This window comes from Littorina saxatilis, linkage group LG2 (genome assembly GCF_037325665.1).
Source record: "Littorina saxatilis isolate snail1 linkage group LG2, US_GU_Lsax_2.0, whole genome shotgun sequence".
Taxonomy (NCBI): Eukaryota; Metazoa; Mollusca; class Gastropoda; order Littorinimorpha; family Littorinidae; genus Littorina; species Littorina saxatilis.
Genome location: NC_090246.1, coordinates 100,521,575 through 100,542,375, shown reverse-complemented (window position 1 = coordinate 100,542,375; position 20,801 = coordinate 100,521,575). Strand labels below are relative to the sequence as shown.

The following is a 20,801-nucleotide window of genomic DNA, read 5'->3' as shown; positions in this document are numbered from 1 at the left end:
CGCTTGTTTTGGAACCTCGATCTCTTCAAAAGCCTCGTGCAATCTATTAGGTCAAAGCAAAGAAACGTCACCCGAAAGTGTGGCGTGACGTGTTAGTTCTAAAGATTCATCGAGGGTTATTAGCGAGCGCAATTTTTTTTTCTATAATGACGTTTGTCTCGGTGACTTTGGCATCATAAGCAGCGGAAAAACAGATCCCTGCCAGACTTGCTTGACATGACCTCATTTACATGATATACACACGTGTGATTTGAACGATTATTATCTCACGGGTGTCTCTCTCACGTATGTAGGATAATCTTTTGTTTTCTGCTAGAATATTGGAACAATGCTACCCTTTTCTTTTGAAGGAAAATGCTCACTTAATTGTGCGCTGTGTGTTAACCTGGTTCCTAAGTCTGTCTGAAGATTGGCATCTTCTACCTCCCTTTCTTCTCTGCCTGGTGTCAGTCTATAGTGCAATTGATCATTGTTGTTTAGTTTTTGTTATAATTGTTATGTACTAACTAATGTAGTTGTTGTGCTCGACAGTTCTTTGCAGTCATTAATGACCAGCTGTGTAATCTTTATAGCTTAGAAGTGCTCGTCTTCACTGGTGATCTTAATCTGGTGTAATAGTTGTTTTGATTTGATGTCATAATTATTCAGTGGTTTGTATTGCAGCTATGTTTTGTATAAAGGCTTTGATAGCATCCCTCAGTGTCTGAGACTTGCCAACTGTCGAACTGTACCGCTTTTAAAATGTTTCAAATGTACTCTCTTTCTCTCTCCTGCAACTGCGCATTTGTATAGCCACCAGGATTTTTGGTAAATTTGTTAGAGTCAGCGTTTGATGGGAAGTCCTCGGGCCTGCCCCTGTCAGTGCATCAGAACCCACAACTGGTACATCTCGTTGACCACTTGACACTGCTCGCATCCTCAGTGCCTCTCACACACAATATGCTCTCCGCAGTGCCTCTCACACACAATATGCTCTCCGCAATGCAGTGGAACCTCCTTTTGAGACCATCGAATTTAAGACTGTCACTTATGCATTGTAAAACTGTACGTTTTCAGATTTTTTAATTATTGCATATGTAAATTTATCCCAATTTTAAGACCCAGTCCCCCCCCCCCCCCCCCCCTTTTCTTTTCTTATTTTTTAAAGACCTGCAGTTACTCACATTTTGTTTAATGTCTTAAAGGGGAGTTCCACTGTTGAGGAGTAGTTTACTTGTTAGGCTTGTGGAATTGTTACCATGAGAATAAGAATTGAATCTTGAGCAGTTGTTCAGCACTAGTATGGGAAGTTTGTGAGACGACTGTTAGGGGCAGGGCGGTGCAGTCATGTGAAAACTGTGTTTTGCAGTCTGGCTTTTTGTGTGTGGCTTATTGGATTTTGCTTGAGTGTGGAAAACACTTTGATGAAGAGTAAATTTTAGAGGATTTGCAGAATTTCTCTCTAAGCTGAGCTTGTGGTAATGCTAGGTGCATGATACACACACGCGCACACACACACACACACACACACACACACACACACACACACACACACACACACACACACACACACACACATTCTCAAGCTAATGGACAATATCTGAGTAGTTTTGTTAAGGAGGGCATATTTCTGTGTGAGAGCAGCAACACAAAAGTGGATGCATTTTCTGGCAGTGCAAGTGATATGTTAATGTTGATTGTTAGCATATATAGCGTGGCTTGGAGTGACCAGATGTTGCTTACAGTGAAATGGCCATTGTGTTGTGCTCTGCGCAGTGAAATGGTCAATGCAGAGTGCAGTGAAATAGCCAGATTGCTTTGTTTGGTACAGTGACATTGGTCAGATCTCTGTGCTCTGCGTAGCGAAAATGCCAGATTATTGTGTAAATGGCACAGAGAAATGGCCAGAGTTCTTTGCTCGATCTTTACAGTGAAATGGCCAAAGCGTTGTGCTGGGCACAGTGATATGACCGACTTCCGTGCTTGTACAATGAAATGCCAAATTCAGTTGTGCTGTGTTTGTCATGGGTGCACGCCCGAGCTTTTCATCAGCTTCAATGGATTCCGTATGGTATCACTTGCAAAATTATATTTTCACTTTTAGCGTTGATGTTCAGTATATTTTGAGAACATCCTTTTTGATACGTACACTGTAAAACAAAATTTGCTCACCACAAACTTTTGTGTTGCATGTAGGGTGACACACACATGTCAGGTTTAGTGTTTATGAGTGTTTGACATGATGAAGACAACATTTTTGAGGGGTTGGTGAGAGGAGGGTCTTTATTCATGAAATGTGTTACATGATTTGGAAAAAAAAAATTTTCTTCTCACAAAATGGGCTGAAGATGAAGGTGAATGGGGCAATTAGTATTAAATAATCTGCTGTCTAAACTACATCATTTTCCGTGGATGTTTCATGCATGTCCCATTACTTTTGACTGTGTTTACCTTTGCCAACACTCCCACCATTATCAACCCAACAACCAACGTCTCATAGATTAAACCATGCGACTGCATGGTGTCTGCATGGTGTACAGTGCTTAACTGATTATTAGAAGAAAAAAACGCATATCCAGCCCATTCAAATTGTTTAATAACTAATTTGACCTATAAAAGCTTACAATCTGACAGAATAAATGTAAGTTTCGCATGGAATTTATATATTTGTTTGGGCAGTCATGCATGCATAACATGGATGTACATGCACACACACACACACACACACACACACACACACACACACACACACACACACACACACACACACACACACACACACACACACACACACACACACACACACACACACACATGAGCGCGCGCACTCACTCACACTAATTATTTCTCTCTCCATCACCGGATCACTGACTTGTTTCCTCTTACTCGTACTCGTGCAGTCTTTTAAATGTGTATGTGTGTGCAAAAGGAATATGATAGCAAAGTTGGCTTACAAGATACTGAGACTGTAACGCAAATCACTGATCATCTCTTTCTGTATGGTAATGCAACAAGAATTCTTGGTTATTTAGCTTTATAGAGGAGGAAACACATGCATGCAAATACACACGCAATGTCATAGACTTTGGACTGAACAGGCACTAGCAGAGCTGTCTTTGCAATGCAGAGCTTACACTGCTGCCTCTCTGTGCACATGACCTTTTTAATGCGTGTATATCTGATCTCACAATCCTTTCACTGTGTTAAATAGACTTTTATTCTATTTGTTGTGCATATACACATTGTTAATTTACAAAACAAAATGACTAGGTTTTAATCCTTTAGAGTGTCGCAATCTCTGTAGGAATCATAATTCTACCATACTAATGTGTCTTTTGACCCTTTGATCTGCCATGTTATTGAAAGATGTGAAGAAGACACTTAAAAGATAGGTTGAAATGAGTGGATAATAGAATGTCCATATAACAGATTTTGACCACTGAAATAATGCATGAATTGTGATAAAGTAATTACGTGCTTCACTAGCAGTTGCAAGTCTCTGAGCACCTTAGCTCCTCAGGAACAGTACATGTAATAATGAACGTATTTTAGATAGATCTGTTTTACGTACTGCATGGTACGGTTGAATTCAAAGTTAACTGTTTTGATATTTGCTGAAATATGTGAGGGGGTCTTTAAGCTGAGGGGCAGAATATGAAGCATTGCATGTTTTATCACACAAACAAATGTGAAGTTGATCTCAGATTTTGCAAAGTATTCTGGGAGCTTCGTCTGCCTTCAGTTATCACCACTATGTGTTAAAAACTCTGTTTTTATGTATAAGAACTGCTGTTTAAGAACATTAAAGATTATATCTGCTTTAATCAATACATTATTCAGATACATTTCAGGCTTGCAACGATCTTTGAAATATAAACTACTTGTGCTCAACACAGTCATGGATCAGTCTGAGCTGAGATACATCTCATTCTGTAAATGTAAACTATATCAGATACATCTCATTCTGTAAATGTAAACTATATCAGATACATCTCATTCTGTAAATGTAAACTATATCAGATACATCTCATTTTGTAAATGTAAACTATATGTCAGGTACATTTCATTCCTTTAATCATGTACTTCTGCCCCATTACAGTGGTACATTGTACCTTCCATTGGAAGCCCCTCCAATAAATGACAGCTTCTGTTGTCCATGTGTCCATTATCTAGACCCAACTATACCTGTGATGACAGGCCACCTACAATGTAATGCCACGTTTGGCTGATCCCAAGGATCTCCTTTAATCGCAGGTACCACTGTGTGCGTGAGTAGGGCTGCGTTCTGTGAAAAGCACAACAAAAGACAGACGTTTAATTGTATGAAATGATCTGGTGGGCAGGCTAAAGCATCATCAGGGGGAGGCAAATCCACTGACGACATTGTGGATGAGGTGGCGGCAGACGTCCTGAGCAAGCTGCCGCCCAACTTCGACAACGTGGCTGTGATGCGCAAGTACCCCACTTCCTACAGCCAGAGCATGAACACCGTCCTGGTGCAGGAGATGACACGATTCAACCGCCTGCTCATCACCGTCCGCGCCTCCCTGGCCAACATCCGTAAAGCCATCAAGGTACCTTGTGTTGTTGTGTTTAAATGTATTGATTCTACTCCAGCCAGGCAGCTACTGCACATGGGTCAAATAAATTCTTCTGTCTTGTGTCATGTTATCATGCGTAAAGCCTGGAAGCTCTTTCGACTTTGATTTGGTTTGTTTTCTGTTAAACTTTTCTGTTCAGGCATAGTTTTATATAGCTTTTCTGATGGACACGTGGGGGAATTCGGGGGCTGTGATTGGATGGTCTCAACATGATCATCAAAGCAGAATGCTACGGAAGTCAGCATTTTTGCCAATATCCAAAAGCATATTGGCAATAACAAAGACGCATGGTTCCGGTTTACCCATCTGTACCACATGATGTTAACAATCGACAACAGCATACACTAACAACTTGAAATTCTTCTTGGGAATGTTTTTCAGCTTTACAAATGTCGATAGCATACCCTTTTCTGCTAACTTCCCGATGAAACAGGACTAAACCAATTGTGACCCTCCACCACGGAATGAGTCGCATGTCACTTTTCATGATTTTCATATTTTTACATTTTCTCAAAGAGTTTTTTTTAATTCTCTATCCAGTGGTGAAAACCGCTTTACAAAAGGGTGAACACTTTTCGAGTTATAAGCATGTGACTATGGTGACCCTCACACTGTTACTAGACACCCCCCGGACTTATATTATGCCTAGCGTAGAACCGCGTGAGGTGACATGCGACTCATTTCGTGGTGGAGGGTCACAATTATTTTCTGTCCCTAAACACCACAAAATGCCCAAAGTCGAACTTTCGCATTCGGCTTTTCTTATATAAGTTTGGAACAACAAATCAAGGTCAGAACAGCTATATAATCCCTATTGTGTTTTCAGCGTAGCAATAGGGTCCGATATTTAGACTCCAACAAGTATAATGCCCCATTTGTGTCCCTAAGCCAGCAGAGTGTCACCACTGAGCCCCATTTGTGTCCCTAAGCCAGCAAAGTGTCACCACTGAGCCCCATTTGTGTCCCTAAGCCAGCAAAGTGTCACCACTGAGCCCCATTTATGTCCCTAAGCCAGCAAAGTGTCACCACTGAGCCCCATTTGTGTCCCTAAGCCAGTAAAGTGTCACCACTGAGCCCCATTTGTGTCCCTAAGCCAGCAAAGTGTCACCACTGAGCCCCATTTATGTCCCTAAGCCAGCAAAGTGTCACCACTGAGCCCCATTTGTGTCCCTAAGCTAGCAAAGTGTCACCACTGAGCCCCATTTATGTCCCTAAGCCAGCAAAGTGTCACCACTGAGCCCCATTTGTGTCCCTAAGCCAGCAAAGTGTCACCACTGAGCCCCATTTATGTCCCTAAGCCAGCAAAGTGTCACCACTGAGCCCCATTTGTGTCCCTAAGCCAGCAAAGTGTCACCACTGAGCCCCATTTATGTCCCTAAGCCAGCAAAGTGTCACCACTGAGCCCCATTTGTGTCCCTAAGCCAGCAAAGTGTCACCACTGAGCCCCATTTATGTCCCTAAGCCAGCAAAGTGTCACCACTGAGCCCCATTTGTGTCCCTAAGCCAGTAAAGTGTCACCACTGAGCCCCATTTGTGTCCCTAAGCCAGCAAAGTGTCACCACTGAGCCCCATTTATGTCCCTAAGCCAGCAAAGTGTCACCACTGAGCCCCATTTGTGTCCCTAAGCCAGCAGAGTGTCACCACTGAGCCCCATTTGTGCATGTGTGTCCTTCCAGGGTCTTGTGGTGATGTCAAGCGACCTGGAGGAGGTTGTGTTGAGCATCCTGAAGGGCAAGATCCCCGGCATGTGGATGAAGGTGTCCTACCCATCCCTCAAGCCTCTGGGATCCTACATCAGCGACTTCCTCGCCAGGCTCAAGTTTCTACAGGTTAGAAAGGGAAAGGCTAAACGTCTTCTTCTTCGTCGTCGTTTTCTTCTTCTTCTCCTACTTAGTTATCTACATCTTTCTTCATCTTCTGTGTTCGTTCCCACATACACTCATATTGTGTATGAGTTTATTTTTGTGTGCAATTGCCATTAAACGCAGCTGTGTTTGAGCTGTGCTTTTCTGTACGTGGCATAGGCTGGCAGAGAGTCGTGCTCTTTATCATTATCCCTGATTCCTCCGAAAGCGGCGTATGGCTGCCTAAATGGCAGGGTAAAAACGGTCATATGCACACGTAAAAGCCGTGGGAGTTTCACCCCATGAACGAACAAACAAACAAACAAACAATCAATCATTATCCCTGATAACCATTCTTTCTGCTGGAAGGCTTTTTGAAAGTGTCGGTGTTTGTGTTGACATTTGAGGTATCATATCTTGATTAGGAATGTGCAGGTGGAGATCAGGAGAAGATAACAATGACGGTGAAGTGCCTTGCTGCTCTCCCTTGTTGGGTATCGTTAAGCCTTAGATAACAATGACGGTGAAGTGCCTTGCTGCTCTCCCTTGTTGGGTATCGTTAAGCCTTAGATAACAATGACGGTGAAGTGCCTTGCTGCTCTCCCTTGTTGGGTATCGTTAAGCCTTAGATAACAATGACGGTGAAGTGCCTTGCTGCTCTCCCTTGTTGGGTATTGTTAAGCCTTAGATAACAATGACGGTGAAGTGCCTTGCTGCTCTCCCTTGTTGGGTGTCGTTAAGCCTTAGATAACAATGACGGTGAAGTGCCTTGCTGCTCTCCCTTGTTGGGTATCGTTAAGCCTTAGATAACAATGACGGTGAAGTGCCTTGCTGCTCTCCCTTGTTGGGTATTGTTAAGCCTTAGATAACAATGACGGTGAAGTGCCTTGCTGCTCTCCCTTGTTGGGTATCGTTAGGCCTTAGATAACAATGACGGTGAAGTGCCTTGCTGCTCTCCCTTGTTGGGTATCGTTAAGCCTTAGATAACAATGACGGTGAAGTGCCTTGCTACTCTCCCTTGTTGGGTATCGTTAAGCCTTCGATAACAATGACGGTGAAGTGCCTTGCTACTCTCCCTTGTTGGGTATCGTTAAGCCTTAGATAACAATGACGGTGAAGTGCCTTGCTACTATCCCTTGTTGGGTATCGTTAAGCCTTAGATAACAATGACGGTGAAGTGCCTTGCTGCTCTCCCTTGTTGGGTATCGTTAAGCCTTAGATAACAATGACGGTGAAGTGCCTTGCTGCTCTCCCTTGTTGGGTATCGTTAAGCCTTAGATAACAATGACGGTGAAGTGCCTTGCTGCTCTCCCTTGTTGGGTATCGTTAAGCCTTAGATAACAATGACGGTGAAGTGCCTTGCTGCTCTCCCTTGTTGGGTATCGTTAAGCCTTAGATAACAATGACGGTGAAGTGCCTTGCTGCTCTCCCTTGTTGGGTATCGTTAAGCCTTAGATAACAATGACGGTGAAGTGCCTTGCTGCTCTCCCTTGTTGGGTATCGTTAAGCCTTAGATAACAATGACGGTGAAGTGCCTTGCTACTCTCCCTTGTTGGGTATCGTTAAGCCTTAGATAACAATGACGGTGAAGTGCCTTGCTACTCTCCCTTGTTGGGTATCGTTAAGCCTTGGATAACAATGACGGTGAAGTGCCTTGCTGCTCTCCCTTGTTGGGTATCGTTAAGCCTTAGATAACAATGACGGTGAAGTGCCTTGCTGCTCTCCCTTGTTGGGTGTCGTTAAGCCTTAGATAACAATGACGGTGAAGTGCCTTGCTGCTCTCCCTTGTTGGGTATCGTTAAGCCTTAGATAACAGAAAAGTGATTGCTGATTGTGTCTTTTTATGTCATATATTCTTTTTGTGTGCCTTTTTGCATAAACCTTCACTTCAGTCAGCAAAATGGAGTGCTCGCTTCAGTTTTCCCCTGGGCCATTGCAGCTTCCTTGGCAGTGGCTGTTCCATATGGGCCATTGCAGCTTCCTTGGCAGTGGCTGTTCCATATGGGCCATTGCAGCTTCCTTGGCAGTGGCTGTTACATATGGGCCAGGGGATGTCTTGAGTATAGTTTAATTCATTGAAGGATTTTTAATGAATTTTTACAAACACACTGCTGTTCAAGCAAACAAGAAAAATAAAGAACAGGCAGCCAAGCAGAAAGCACCAGGCTCATGTATTTTATGTATGTGTCTTCTGCACTTTGCTCCTAGGCAGAGCCAGAACGAAATTGTACGCTTGTCTCTTCTTCACTCTGCTATCAGAGAACACCAGGCAAAAATGTTACGCTTATGATACTTCTGCACTCTGCTCTCAAGGCAGCAAACATTTTACAATTGTCTCTTCTGCTCTCAGGACTGGTACGAGGACGAAGCACCGCCCAATTTCTGGGTGTCTGGATTCTTCTTCACCCAGGCCTTCCTGACGGGCGCGCAGCAGAATTACGCCCGTAAATACGCCATCCCTATCGATCTTTTGGCCTTCGAGTACGAGGTGCTGGAAGATAAGGAATACGACGTCGCTCCAGAGGACGGTCAGTCTCCCCCTCTGCAGTTTTACCTCTTGGTTTCACAATAGAGAATTTATAAACCTTGAATCAAATTAAGAAAGATGTCACTCTGCGAGAGAGGATAAGCCTTGGATGTACACTTAAAAGATCTTGCTTCTGATAAACCTTGGACCAAGTTAGAAAGATCACTTTTCTGTTGAAACTGGGACCAAATTAAGATGATCTTGATGCTTTTTTTTGTGTGTGTAAGAATTTGCAAACATTAGCAAATTGACAGGTGTTGATTAGTTTTATGGGAGAGAATTATTATTACCCAGGGGACTATGCAAATACTGAAAGTGTATATGAGTACTTTATGCGTAAGTGTATATGAGTATGCTTGAGTTGTTAATGTGAAAGATTGTGTATGAGTGCGCCTTGAGTCGCCTTGTGGTGAGATATGTGCGTGTTATAAATTCTCGTATTAATTATTATTAATACAGAAGATTTCACTGCTTGATTCCGGTACAGAGAATTTATAAACCTGCAACCAAATTAAAAAGATGTTAAGTTCTGTGCAAGAGAATTATTCACCTGGAACCGAATAAAAAAAAGTCTTGCCTCTTATAATATAATTATTTGAAATATTAGTTGTTTTAGGAGAGAGAGTTTAAAAACATTGGATTCATTTAAAGGACATTGCTTCTCAGTTTTATGGGATAGAGAATTAATTTATTAACCCTTGGCCAGATTAAAAAGATCTAGGTTGTGTGAGAAAGAATTATAAACCAGGGAACAAATTAGAAGGATTCAATGAGCAGTACACGGGATTTGGAGCCTAGTGGTTAATGCATTGCTGAGCAGTTTTTTCTGATCCCAGGTTTATAAATCTCTTGTCTGAGCAAAGGGAGAAGATTATTAATATCCTCAGTCATTTTATATGTACAGACTTTGTTAAGTGTCTGCCCATGGTCACAGTGAATGCCAAGTTGATTTGTGAATGTTATAGATCCCATCTATAGTTATCAGCATGCAATAGTAGCCCTGGTATTAACAGCATGCAATAGTAGCCCTGGTATTAACAGCATGCAATAGTAGCCCTGGTATTAACAGCATGCAATAGTAGCCCTGGTATTAACAGCATGCAATAGTAGCCCTGGTATTAACCATCTATAGTTATCAGCATGCAATAGTAGCCCTGGTATTAACAGCATGCAATAGTAGCCCTGGTATTAACAGCATGCAATAGTAGCCCTGGTATTAACAGCATGCAATAGTAGCCCTGGTATTAACAGCAGCCCTGGTATTAACAGCATGCAATAGTAGCCCTGGTATTAACAGCATGCAATAGTAGCCCTGGTATTAACAGCATGCAAAAGTAGCCCTGGTATTAACCATATAGTTATCAGCATGCAATAGTAGCCCTGGTATTAACAGCATGCAATAGTAGCCCTGGTATTAACAGCATGCAATAGTAGCCCTCACAGGTATTAACAGCATGCAATAGTAGTCCTGGTATTAACCATCTATAGTTATATATCAGCATGCAATAGTAGCCCTGGTATTAACAGGAGGAATACATGCCGGAACAGTGCAGGCACAATTCCTTTCACATTGCATTTTGTTGAACAGTGTAGTTTGTTAAAAGTGCATGAATAATGACAGTACCGGTGTGTATGTCATATGTTTTATCTCGAGTAATGCTGTGTATGACATGTGCTCTCGGCTTTCTCTCGAGTAATGCTGTGTATGACATGTGCTTTCTGTTTGTTTTTCAGGAGTGTATATCTTTGGCATGTACCTTGAAGGGGCACGCTGGGATAGGAAGCTGAAGATTCTCAACGAGTCATTACCTAAAACGCTGTTTGACGTCATGCCAACTGTGAGTCAAGAATTGACGAGTGTGTGTGTGTCCTTGTGTCTGTGTCAGTATCTGTGTGTGTGTCCTTGTGTCTGTGTCAATATCTGTGTGTGTCCTTGTGTCTGTGTCAATATCTGTGTGTGTGTCAATATCTGTGTGTGTCCTTGTGTCTGTGTCAATATCTGTGTGTGTGTCCTTGTGTCTGTGTCAATATCTGTGTGTGTGTCCTTGTGTCTGTGTCAATATCTGTGTGTGTGTCCCTGTGTCTGTGTCAATATCTGTGTGTGTGTCCTTGTGTCTGTGTCAATATCTGTGTGTGTGTCCTTGTGTCTGTGTCAATATCTGTGTGTGTGTCCTTGTGTCTGTGTCAATATCTGTGTGTGTGTCAATATCTGTGTCTGTGTCAATATCTGTGTGTGTGTCAATATCTGTGTCTGTGTCAATATCTGTGTCTGTGTCAATATCTGTGTGTGTGTCCTTGTGTCTGTGTCAATATCTGTGTGTGTGTCCTTGTGTCTGTGTCAATATCTGTGTGTGTGTCCTTGTGTCTGTGTCAATATCTGTGTGTGTGTCCTTGTGTCTGTGTCAATATCTGTGTGTGTCTGTGTCAATATCTGTGTGTGTGTCCACAGTGTCTGTGTCAATATCTGTGTGTGTGTCCTTGTGTCTGTGTCAATATCTGTGTGTGTGTCCTTGTGTCTGTGTCAATATCTGTGTGTGTCCTTGTGTCTGTGTCAATATCTGTGTGTGTGTGTCCTTGTGTCTGTGTCAATATCTGTGTGTGTGTCCTTGTGTCTGTGTCAATATCTGTGTGTGTGTGTCCTTGTGTCTGTGTCAATATCTGTGTGTGTCCTTGTGTCTGTGTCAATATCTGTGTGTGTGTCCTTGTGTCTGTGTCAATATCTGTGTGTGTGTCCTTGTGTCTGTGTCAATATCTGTGTGTGTGTCCTTGTGTCTGTGTCAATATCTGTGTGTGTGTCCTTGTGTCTGTGTCAATATCTGTGTGTGTGTCCTTGTGTCTGTGTCAATATCTGTGTGTGTGTCCTTGTGTCTGTGTCAATATCTGTGTGTGTGTCCTTGTGTCTGTGTCAATATCTGTGTGTGTGTCCTTGTGTCTGTGTCAATATCTGTGTGTGTGTCCTTGTGTCTGTGTCAATATCTGTGTGTGTGTGTCCTTGTGTCTGTGTCAATATCTGTGTGTGTCCCTGTGTCTGTGTCAATATCTGTGTGTGTGTCCTTGTGTCTGTGTCAATATCTGTGTGTGTGTCTGTGTCAATATCTGTGTGTGTGTCCTTGTGTCTGTGTCAATATCTGTGTGTGTGTCCTTGTGTCTGTGTCAATATCTGTGTGTGTGTCTGTGTCTGTGTCAATATCTGTGTGTGTGTCTGTGTCAATATCTGTGTGTGTGTGTCCTTGTGTCTGTGTCAATATCTGTGTGTGTCCTTGTGTCTGTGTCAATATCTGTGTGTGTGTCCTTGTGTCTGTGTCAATATCTGTGTGTGTGTCCTTGTGTCTGTGTCAATATCTGTGTGTGTGTCCTTGTGTTCGTGTCAATATCTGTGTGTGTGTCCTTGTGTCTGTGTCAATATCTGTGTGTGTGTCTGTGTCAATATCTGTGTGTGTGTCTGTGTCAATATCTGTGTGTGTGTCCTTGTGTCTGTGTCAATATCTGTGTGTGTCCTTGTGTCTGTGTCAATATCTGTGTGTGTGTCCTTGTGTCTGTGTCAATATCTGTGTGTGTCCACAGTGTCTGTGTCAATATCTGTGTGTGTCCTTGTGTCTGTGTCAATATCTGTGTGTGTCCTTGTGTCTGTGTCAATATCTGTGTGTGTCCTTGTGTCTGTGTCAATATCTGTGTGTGTGTCTGTGTCAATATCTGTGTGTGTCCTTGTGTCTGTGTCAATATCTGTGTGTGTCCTTGTGTCTGTGTCAATATCTGTGTGTGTCCTTGTGTCTGTGTCAATAGCTGTGTGTGTCCTTGTGTCTGTGTCAATATCTGTGTGTGTGTCCTTGTGTCTGTGTCAATAGCTGTGTGTGTCCTTGTGTCTGTGTCAATATCTGTGTGTGTCTGTGTCAATATCTGTGTGTGTCTGTGTCAATATCTGTGTGTGTGTCCTTGTGTCTGTGTCAATATCTGTGTGTGTCCTTGTGTCTGTGTCAATATCTGTGTGTGTCCTTGTGTCTGTGTCAATATCTGTGTGTGTCCTTGTGTCTGTGTCAATATCTGTGTGTGTGTCCTTGTGTCTGTGTCAATATCTGTGTGTGTCCTTGTGTCTGTGTCAATATCTGTGTGTGTGTCCTTGTGTCTGTGTCAATATCTGTGTGTGTGTCTGTGTCAATATCTGTGTGTGTCCTTGTGTCTGTGTCAATATCTGTGTGTGTGTCCACAGTGTCTGTGTCAATATCTGTGTGTGTGTCCTTGTGTCTGTGTCAATATCTGTGTGTGTGTCCTTGTGTCTGTGTCAATATCTGTGTGTGTGTCTGTGTCAATATCTGTGTACGTCTGTGTCAATATCTGTGTGTGTGTCCTTGTGTCTGTGTCAATATCTGTGTGTGTGTCCTTGTGTCTGTGTCAATATCTGTGTGTGTGTCCTTGTGTCTGTGTCAATATCTGTGTGTGTCTGTGTCAATATCTGTGTGTGTGTCTGTGTCAATATCTGTGTGTGGCCTTGTGTTTGTGTTAATATCTGTGTGTGTGTCCTTGTGTCTGTGTCAATATCTGTGTGTGTCTGTGTCAATATCTGTGTGTGTGCCTGTGTCAATATCTCTGTGTGTGTCCTTGTGTTTGTGTTAATATCTGTGAGTGTGTCCTTGTGTCTGTGTCAATATCTGTGTGTGTCTGTGTCAATATCTGTGTGTGTGTCTGTGTCAATATCTGTGTGTGTGTCCTTGTGTTTGTGTTAATATCTGTGTGTGTGTCCTGGTGTCTGTGTCAATATCTGTGTGTGTGTCCTTGTGTCTGTGTCAATATCTGTGTGTGTCCTTGTGTCTGTGTCAATATCTGTGTGTGTGTCTGTGTCAATATCTGTGTGTGTCTGTGTCAATATCTGTGTGTGTCCTTGTGTCTGTGTCAATAGCTGTGTGTGTCCTTGTTTCTGTGTCAATATCTGTGTGTGTCTGTGTCAATATCTGTGTGTGTGTCCTTGTGTCTGTGTCAATATCTGTGTGTGTGTCCTTGTGTCTGTGTCAATATCTGTGTGTGTGTCCACAGTGTCTGTGTCAATATCTGTGTGTGTCTGTGTCAATATCTGTGTGTGTGTCTGTGTCAATATCTGTGTGTGGCCTTGTGTCTGTGTCAATATCTGTGTGTGTGTCCTTGTGTCTGTGTCAATATCTGTGTGTGTCTGTGTCAATATCTGTGTGTGTGTCTGTGTCAATATCTGTGTGTGGCCTTGTGTCTGTGTCAATATCTGTGTGTGTGTCCTTGTGTCTGTGTCATCTGTGTGTGTCTGTGTCATCTGTGTGTGTCTGTGTCAATATCTGTGTGTGTCCTTGTGTCTGTGTCAATATCTGTGTGTGTGTCCTTGTGTCTGTGTCAATATCTGTGTGTGTCCTTGTGTCTGTGTCAATATCTGTGTGTGTGTCTGTGTCAATATCTGTGTGTGTGTCTGTGTCAATATCTGTGTGTGTGTCCTTGTGTCTGTGTCAATATCTGTGTGTGTCCTTGTGTCTGTGTCAATATCTGTGTGTGTCTGTGTCAATATCTGTGTGTGTCTGTGTCAATATCTGTGTGTGTCCTTGTGTCTGTGTCAATATCTGTGTGTGTGTCCTTGTGTCTGTGTCAATATCTGTGTGTGTGTCCTTGTGTCTGTGTCAATATCTGTGTGTGTGTCCTTGTGTCTGTGTCAATATCTGTGTGTGTGTCCTTGTGTCTGTGTCAATATCTGTGTGTGTGTCCTTGTGTCTGTGTCAATATCTGTGTGTGTGTCCTTGTGTTCGTGTGAATATCTGTGTGTGTCCTTGTGTCTGTGTCAATATCTGTGTGTGTGTCCTTGTGTCTGTGTCAATATCTGTGTGTGTGTCCTTGTGTCTGTGTCAATATCTGTGTGTGTCCTTGTGTCTGTGTCAATATCTGTGTGTGTGTCCTTGTGTCTGTGTCAATATCTGTGTGTGTCTGTGTCAATATCTGTGTGTGTGTCCTTGTGTCTGTGTCAATATCTGTGTGTGTGTCCACAGTGTCTGTGTCAATATCTGTGTGTGTGTCCACAGTGTCTGTGTCAATATCTGTGTGTGTGTCCTTGTGTTCGTGTGAATATCTGTGTGTGTATTTTGGTCATCTTTGGATTTGTTGAACACAGAGAGAGACATGATATTAAACACATATTGTTGAACACTGAGAGAGACATGATATTAAACACCTTCTCTTCTTTCTCCTCACTTGTATACGGCAGCTCCTCACTCCAAATGTACATGGAATAATCTTGCACAGTGCTCACAGTTACGTGTCAGCAATGTCATTTAAAACTTGAAGTATGAATAACTTGCTTATAATGAAGGAGAAGGAGGCCTGTACATTTATCACACTCTTTCCCATGTGACAGATGTGGCTGAAGCCGATCAAGAGGTCGGACCTGCCGGCCACCAACGCGTATAGCTGCCCTGTGTACAAGACCAGCGAGCGCAGGGGGACCCTGTCCACCACCGGTCACTCCACCAACTTTGTCATCGGCATGCAAATCCCCTCAGACAAACCACAAGAGCACTGGGTGGGCCGCGGGGTAGCCCTGCTGTGTCAGCTGGATAATTAACGTGTGTAACCACTCAGCAAAGTGGAGAGAGCTCTGGCAGAATGCACGCCTCTACCTGCGTTGTCTGTGTGTTGGCGTTCGTGTTTTGTCAGGTGCTGCATCCAACAGAAACTGAAAAATCCAGTAATAAATCATTTGGAAACGTGAACTTTAAAAAAATTCTAAGAAAAATGAACAAAACTGTTCCCTTTTTGTTTTGGCCTTGAGATTATTTTACTCAGAAGTTTTGGTTTTGTGTATGAGCGGCACAAGCACTGAAGGGTGTCCCCCAAGGCATGACGATTCTGTGTACTGTTTTTGATGAGTGTCCAACTGCACAGCACATTCCCACCCACCTGCTAGAGGGGAGTCGCTTACACAGTTGAACTGACTACAGACTCCTTGTTGAATTTTTCGTCTCCTTCCGCCCCGAACATGCATGAAAATTAAAGCATATCATCTGACAGAAGACAGGGTTTTTCTTTCACCTGTTTTGATTCAGATTGCTATGCAATGCTTTGCAACTTTTAGTTGCCGAAAGTGCACTTTTTGGGTTAATGCTTCCCAAGTTTATTTCCTTTTTGTGGTAAAAGTGATATTGCATGTTCTAAATACTGTGATAAGTTGTGTGAATTTCAAACAAAATGATATATAATCTACCAGAATAAATGTGAAATAGTTCTCAATGATTGGTTCATATAGCTGATCCAATCAATACCTTATGTGCTCAGTCACGCCCCCCCCCCCCCCCCCTCTCCAACACCACCCCCTTCATGTCACACACTTACATAGTTTACACATCTTTTCCTCCCTATAGGAGTAGACTTTTGAGACACTCAGCTCAGAATCAGCCAGTGGGTGTTGTGGTCTAGTTTGATTGTGATTATAAACATGAACTGCTTCTGTTATTTTGTTGCATTGTGTGTATGTATGTAATATAAATGAAATTTTACACTTTATTTTGTTTTGATAGTTTTATATTTTTAGTCGATGTCCTGTGTGAATAATAATAATAATAACTAGACATTTTTAAGTGCCTAACCTATGGCTTTAGGCCCTTTACTAAAGAACATATATACAGAATATAACAATTAAAAGTACAACCTACATAAAACAAATTAATCACACAGACACAAATCACCACATGTACTGTTCACACAATAATCATATATGCAATACACACTATATATATACAAACATATACAGCTAACACTCTCAACAATCATAACAACTTTATGGGAGAGGAGTATGTGCAGAAATGGAATGAAGAAGACATTAAGCCAGGTTGGTGTAATATTCTGTGAAAAAGAAAGTTTTCAACTGTTGTTTAAAAGAGCTGAGAGAGGTGCTGTGTCTGACAGAGAAGGGAAGAGAGTTCCAGAGAGGTGCTGTGTCTGACAGAGAAGGGAAGAGAGTTCCAGAGAGGTGCTGTGTCTGACAGAGAAGGGAAGAGAGTTCCAGAGTGGTGGTGCAGCATAATAGTTTTATTTGCTCATGATTATAAATATGTTTATATGCTTGTTTGGTGTTTTAAGTTGACATCTTAGGTCTTATTAAGTTTGCTCTGACACCAGAATTTGGTAACAATCTCACAGTGCACATTTTCACATTCACGTCAGCTTTTTAGACATGCTGCGTTTGTTGACCTGATAAATCAAAGCATTCCGTACTACTGTTATACATGGTGGTTGAACTTTGCTTCCAAGTTTTTCCAATTAAAGTTCAATGTTCTTTATTTTCTGCTGAAATACTGCTGCACTTTCTGTTTGGTAATTTTATGCAATTGACTGTATGTATTTTGTTTGTAAACTGTACACATCTTTTTATGCAGACCAATATTTACATCTTGTATTGCTATAGTAATTTGCGTGCCAGTGTGAACTTGTCAGAATCATGTGTGTTTATATTTTATATCATGCAAAGACACTTGAGTTGTTTTGTAAATGTGTTTACTTCTTTTTTGTGTGTGCAAAGACTTTGAAGTTTATAGCCTGCACCAATTAATACATCGTCTTTTTCCCTGTGTTTGGAGAGAATGTAAATGAGCGCTAAAACTGCAATTTTTGGTGAGACTTTTTGAACGGTATGAACTGACTGCAATGAACTGTGAATAGGGAGCAACACCTGTTATAGCCCCAGTGCAACACCTGTTATAGCCCTAGTGCAACACCTGTTATAGCCCCAGTGCCCTGACATGTGAAGAATTGGACGAGGAAGACTTGCATGAAAACCAAACATGCATCTTTGTTGTTTGGTGGAAAGGTCAAAATGGCAGTTATTAAAAATAAATAAATCAGCTGCTGACTTTTTCAAAATCAAACATATATTTTGACTGTTTCAAGTATTGTTATATACCATGTACATATGCTGTATAATAATTATTTCTTTGTGATATATTTTATGGTAGACTTGATGTTGTAAGTAAAATTATGTATAATGGTTCAGAATTCAGATATTTTTTCTGATGAACTTCATGCCTCCGTAATACACTACAGAAGAACAATAGTTGCCAGGATTAGCTTACTTTATCGTGTTTTTTTAAGATACATGTATTTTATCTTTCTTTTTTTTAAAGAAAAAGCTGACTTCTTGTTTTAAGCTGTGATACATAATGTGATAATATTGTTTGGAAAATTACCACTGTGTTATACATAGCATTTATTGTAATTTGTTGCATATCCATGAAGTTAAATTCCGTCCGTACATCTAGTGGTTTTATTTTAACTGATCTGGTATAGTTTTATTTTACAAGTTACACACTTTGTGCAGTTTACAAATAAAACTTCAGAGATTCTGTGTTTATGTGTCTTGGTAGTTCTGTTCTGATATTTTCAAGTAAAGTTAACGTATAATATTTCAAACATGAAGAATTAGTTGAACCAATTGGTACTTTGTCATCAGTCCAACAGTACAGTAGTACCTGCCATATCCGGTCACCCATTAGTCATTGCAAATGTGACCGCAAATATCAGGTGGCCGTTCATTACAGGCCCCCTCCTCCTCCAAAAAAAACCCCAAAACACGATCAAGTTTTCATGAAGAAAAGAAAGCGATCATCCACGAGCCGCCGATTCATTGTCTCTGTTAGTTTTGCTTTCGTTTATACATCTTAATTATTTGCGTGTTTAACTCGATCGTCCTGGCTAAGCTATTGTTTCGTATGTTTCTATGTGTGTTGTTTGGATTATTATATATGTATTTGAGTGTCAGATAAACAAGTGTTTCAAACTCACATCAGCTGTGATCGATCCGGAAGTGACTGCCGTAAATGTACATGTATGCGCATGTCTGTATTTACAGTTTGCGCATGCGTAAGTATTCATGTCGTCTGCTCGTGCTGTGCCGTCTGTGCACACAACACACACACACACACACACACACACACACACACCACAGGCGCTCGCCCGCGAAAGTGACAAGTGGCCGTTAAGTGGCCGCTCCTGTCGAGTAAGAGGGGCACCTTAGGGCAAAAATCAGTGACCGTTGACCGCGTCAGACAGGTTAACGGCCATTAAGAGTCAATTATAGAAGGAAAACTCATTAGTCATGGGAAAGCTGGCCGCTCCGGGCAGGTTCACGCCTACGAAAGGGCCGGAAATGGAAGGGACTACTGTACCTGAAAATTTACAGTATCTAATAATTTCAGTAACTGGAAAGCTTTTACCCCAAACACTGTTTAAAAGAGTAGGGAAAATAACAAATTAGGCCTTTAAGGTTTATACCAAGTGCAGCATATACCTGGTCAGGTAGTGTGCTTAGAGAAGTGAGAATGCGAATGACGTCATTTAAAAAAATCTGGGAAATAAGGGACGTAAGCGCTCAAAACAAACATCTGGGAAATAAAGGGAGGTAAGCGCTCAAAACTTAAACATAAACATCTGGGAAACAAAGGACGTAAGCGCTCAAAACATAAACATCTGGGAAATAAGGGACGTAAGCGCTCAAATCAAACATCTGGTAATTAAAGGGAGGTAAGCGCTCAAAACATAAACATCTGGGAAATAAGGGACGTAAGCGCTCAAATCAAACATCTGGTAATTAAAGGGAGGTAAGCGCTTGTGAGCGGTCACAATATTGGCCTTCTCCTTCTTCTATTTCTTCGTTCATGGGCTTAGACTCCTACGTTCACTCATGTGTTTAGCACGAGTGAATTTGTACGTGTATGACTGTTTTTACCCCACCATTCAGGCAGCATACGCCGATTTCGGGGTAGGCATGCTGAGTATTTTCGTGTTTGTATAACCCACCGAACTCTGACATGGGTTACATGATCTTTTCAGTGCGCACTTGGTCTTGTGCTTGCGTGTACACACACAGAGGGGTTAAGTCACTATAGCAGGTCTACACAATAGTTGACTTGGGAGATCGGAAAAATCTCCACTCTTAACCCACCAGGCTGCAGCGACCGGGATTCGAACTCACGACCTCCCGATTAGGAGGCCGACGTCTTACCACCTCGCCACTACGCCCGTCTACAATATAGGCCTGAAAAGAAATACAACATCTGGGAAAAAGCGCGAAAACTTTATACCACAGCCGGAGGAGTTGTACAAAACCAGTCTACTGTGAGAACTACTGGCATCTATGAAATAACAACACGCCCTTGCGGATAAAAATCATTTGTTTGCTTCAATGCGTCCTATTTTATTGGGTGCTAGGAGACTTAGGGTTCTGATTCACTTTCACTGTTGTGGGCTATACTTGGAATGCTTACATCCCTGTGGTTTTGCTCACCTGAATAATCGATGAGTCTGGGTAATAAGCAGCGTTTGTCCTTGATCCGTCCCTTGATCCGTCCTTCAATGAAACAAATCCTGAGGTTTTTGATGCTGGAGCTTTGAAGCTTTACACACGTTTAGGTCTTTATAACCTCCAGATATGCCTGACCAGAGTCTTCTTGACTATCGTCATATTTCAAGGTCACAACGGGGTCAAGTAATGAAAAGTTATCAAAGTTCTTGAACGTTTTGAAGCCGAAGCTTTGAATTAAACAATAAACACTTCCAGGGTTTGATGACTTTCAGACACAAGTCTGGTTGACCGCCCTCGTACAAAAATACCCAAAAGGTAATGGGGTTAAGATATGGTTAAAAAGATAAAGAAAAGATATCACATTCTTAATTTTTGATGCTAGATCTTGAAACTTGAAAGACTTCCAGGTTTCATTACCTAAATGGTTTTTTTGGTTTTTTTTCATGACCTAAATATTAATCTAGATGATCCTGGTCAAATTTCATAGGTCGCAATACATTTTATCAAACATTTCTGGAGCTAGAGTAAGTAGCTGCAGATAACTAATAATGTGT

The 20,801-nt window shown here is 41.8% G+C and overlaps 1 protein-coding gene across 9 annotated transcripts in view; it reads left to right on the top strand.

The window, feature by feature from the left end:
- Positions 1–18,291, top strand: part of LOC138960338 (dynein axonemal heavy chain 7-like) — a 128,991-nt gene extending 110,700 nt beyond the window's left edge. For all 9 annotated transcript variants that reach the window (XM_070332202.1, XM_070332208.1, XM_070332201.1 and 6 more), the window contains 5 exons: positions 4,323–4,553; positions 6,257–6,409; positions 8,775–8,952; positions 10,686–10,789; positions 15,310–18,291. In XM_070332202.1, coding sequence (XP_070188303.1) covers positions 4,323–4,553; positions 6,257–6,409; positions 8,775–8,952; positions 10,686–10,789; positions 15,310–15,516 — 873 coding nt within the window. In that variant the 3' untranslated portion in view covers positions 15,517–18,291. The remainder of the gene's footprint in view (positions 1–4,322; positions 4,554–6,256; positions 6,410–8,774; positions 8,953–10,685; positions 10,790–15,309) is intronic.
- The last annotated feature ends 2,510 nt before the right edge of the window (positions 18,292–20,801 follow it).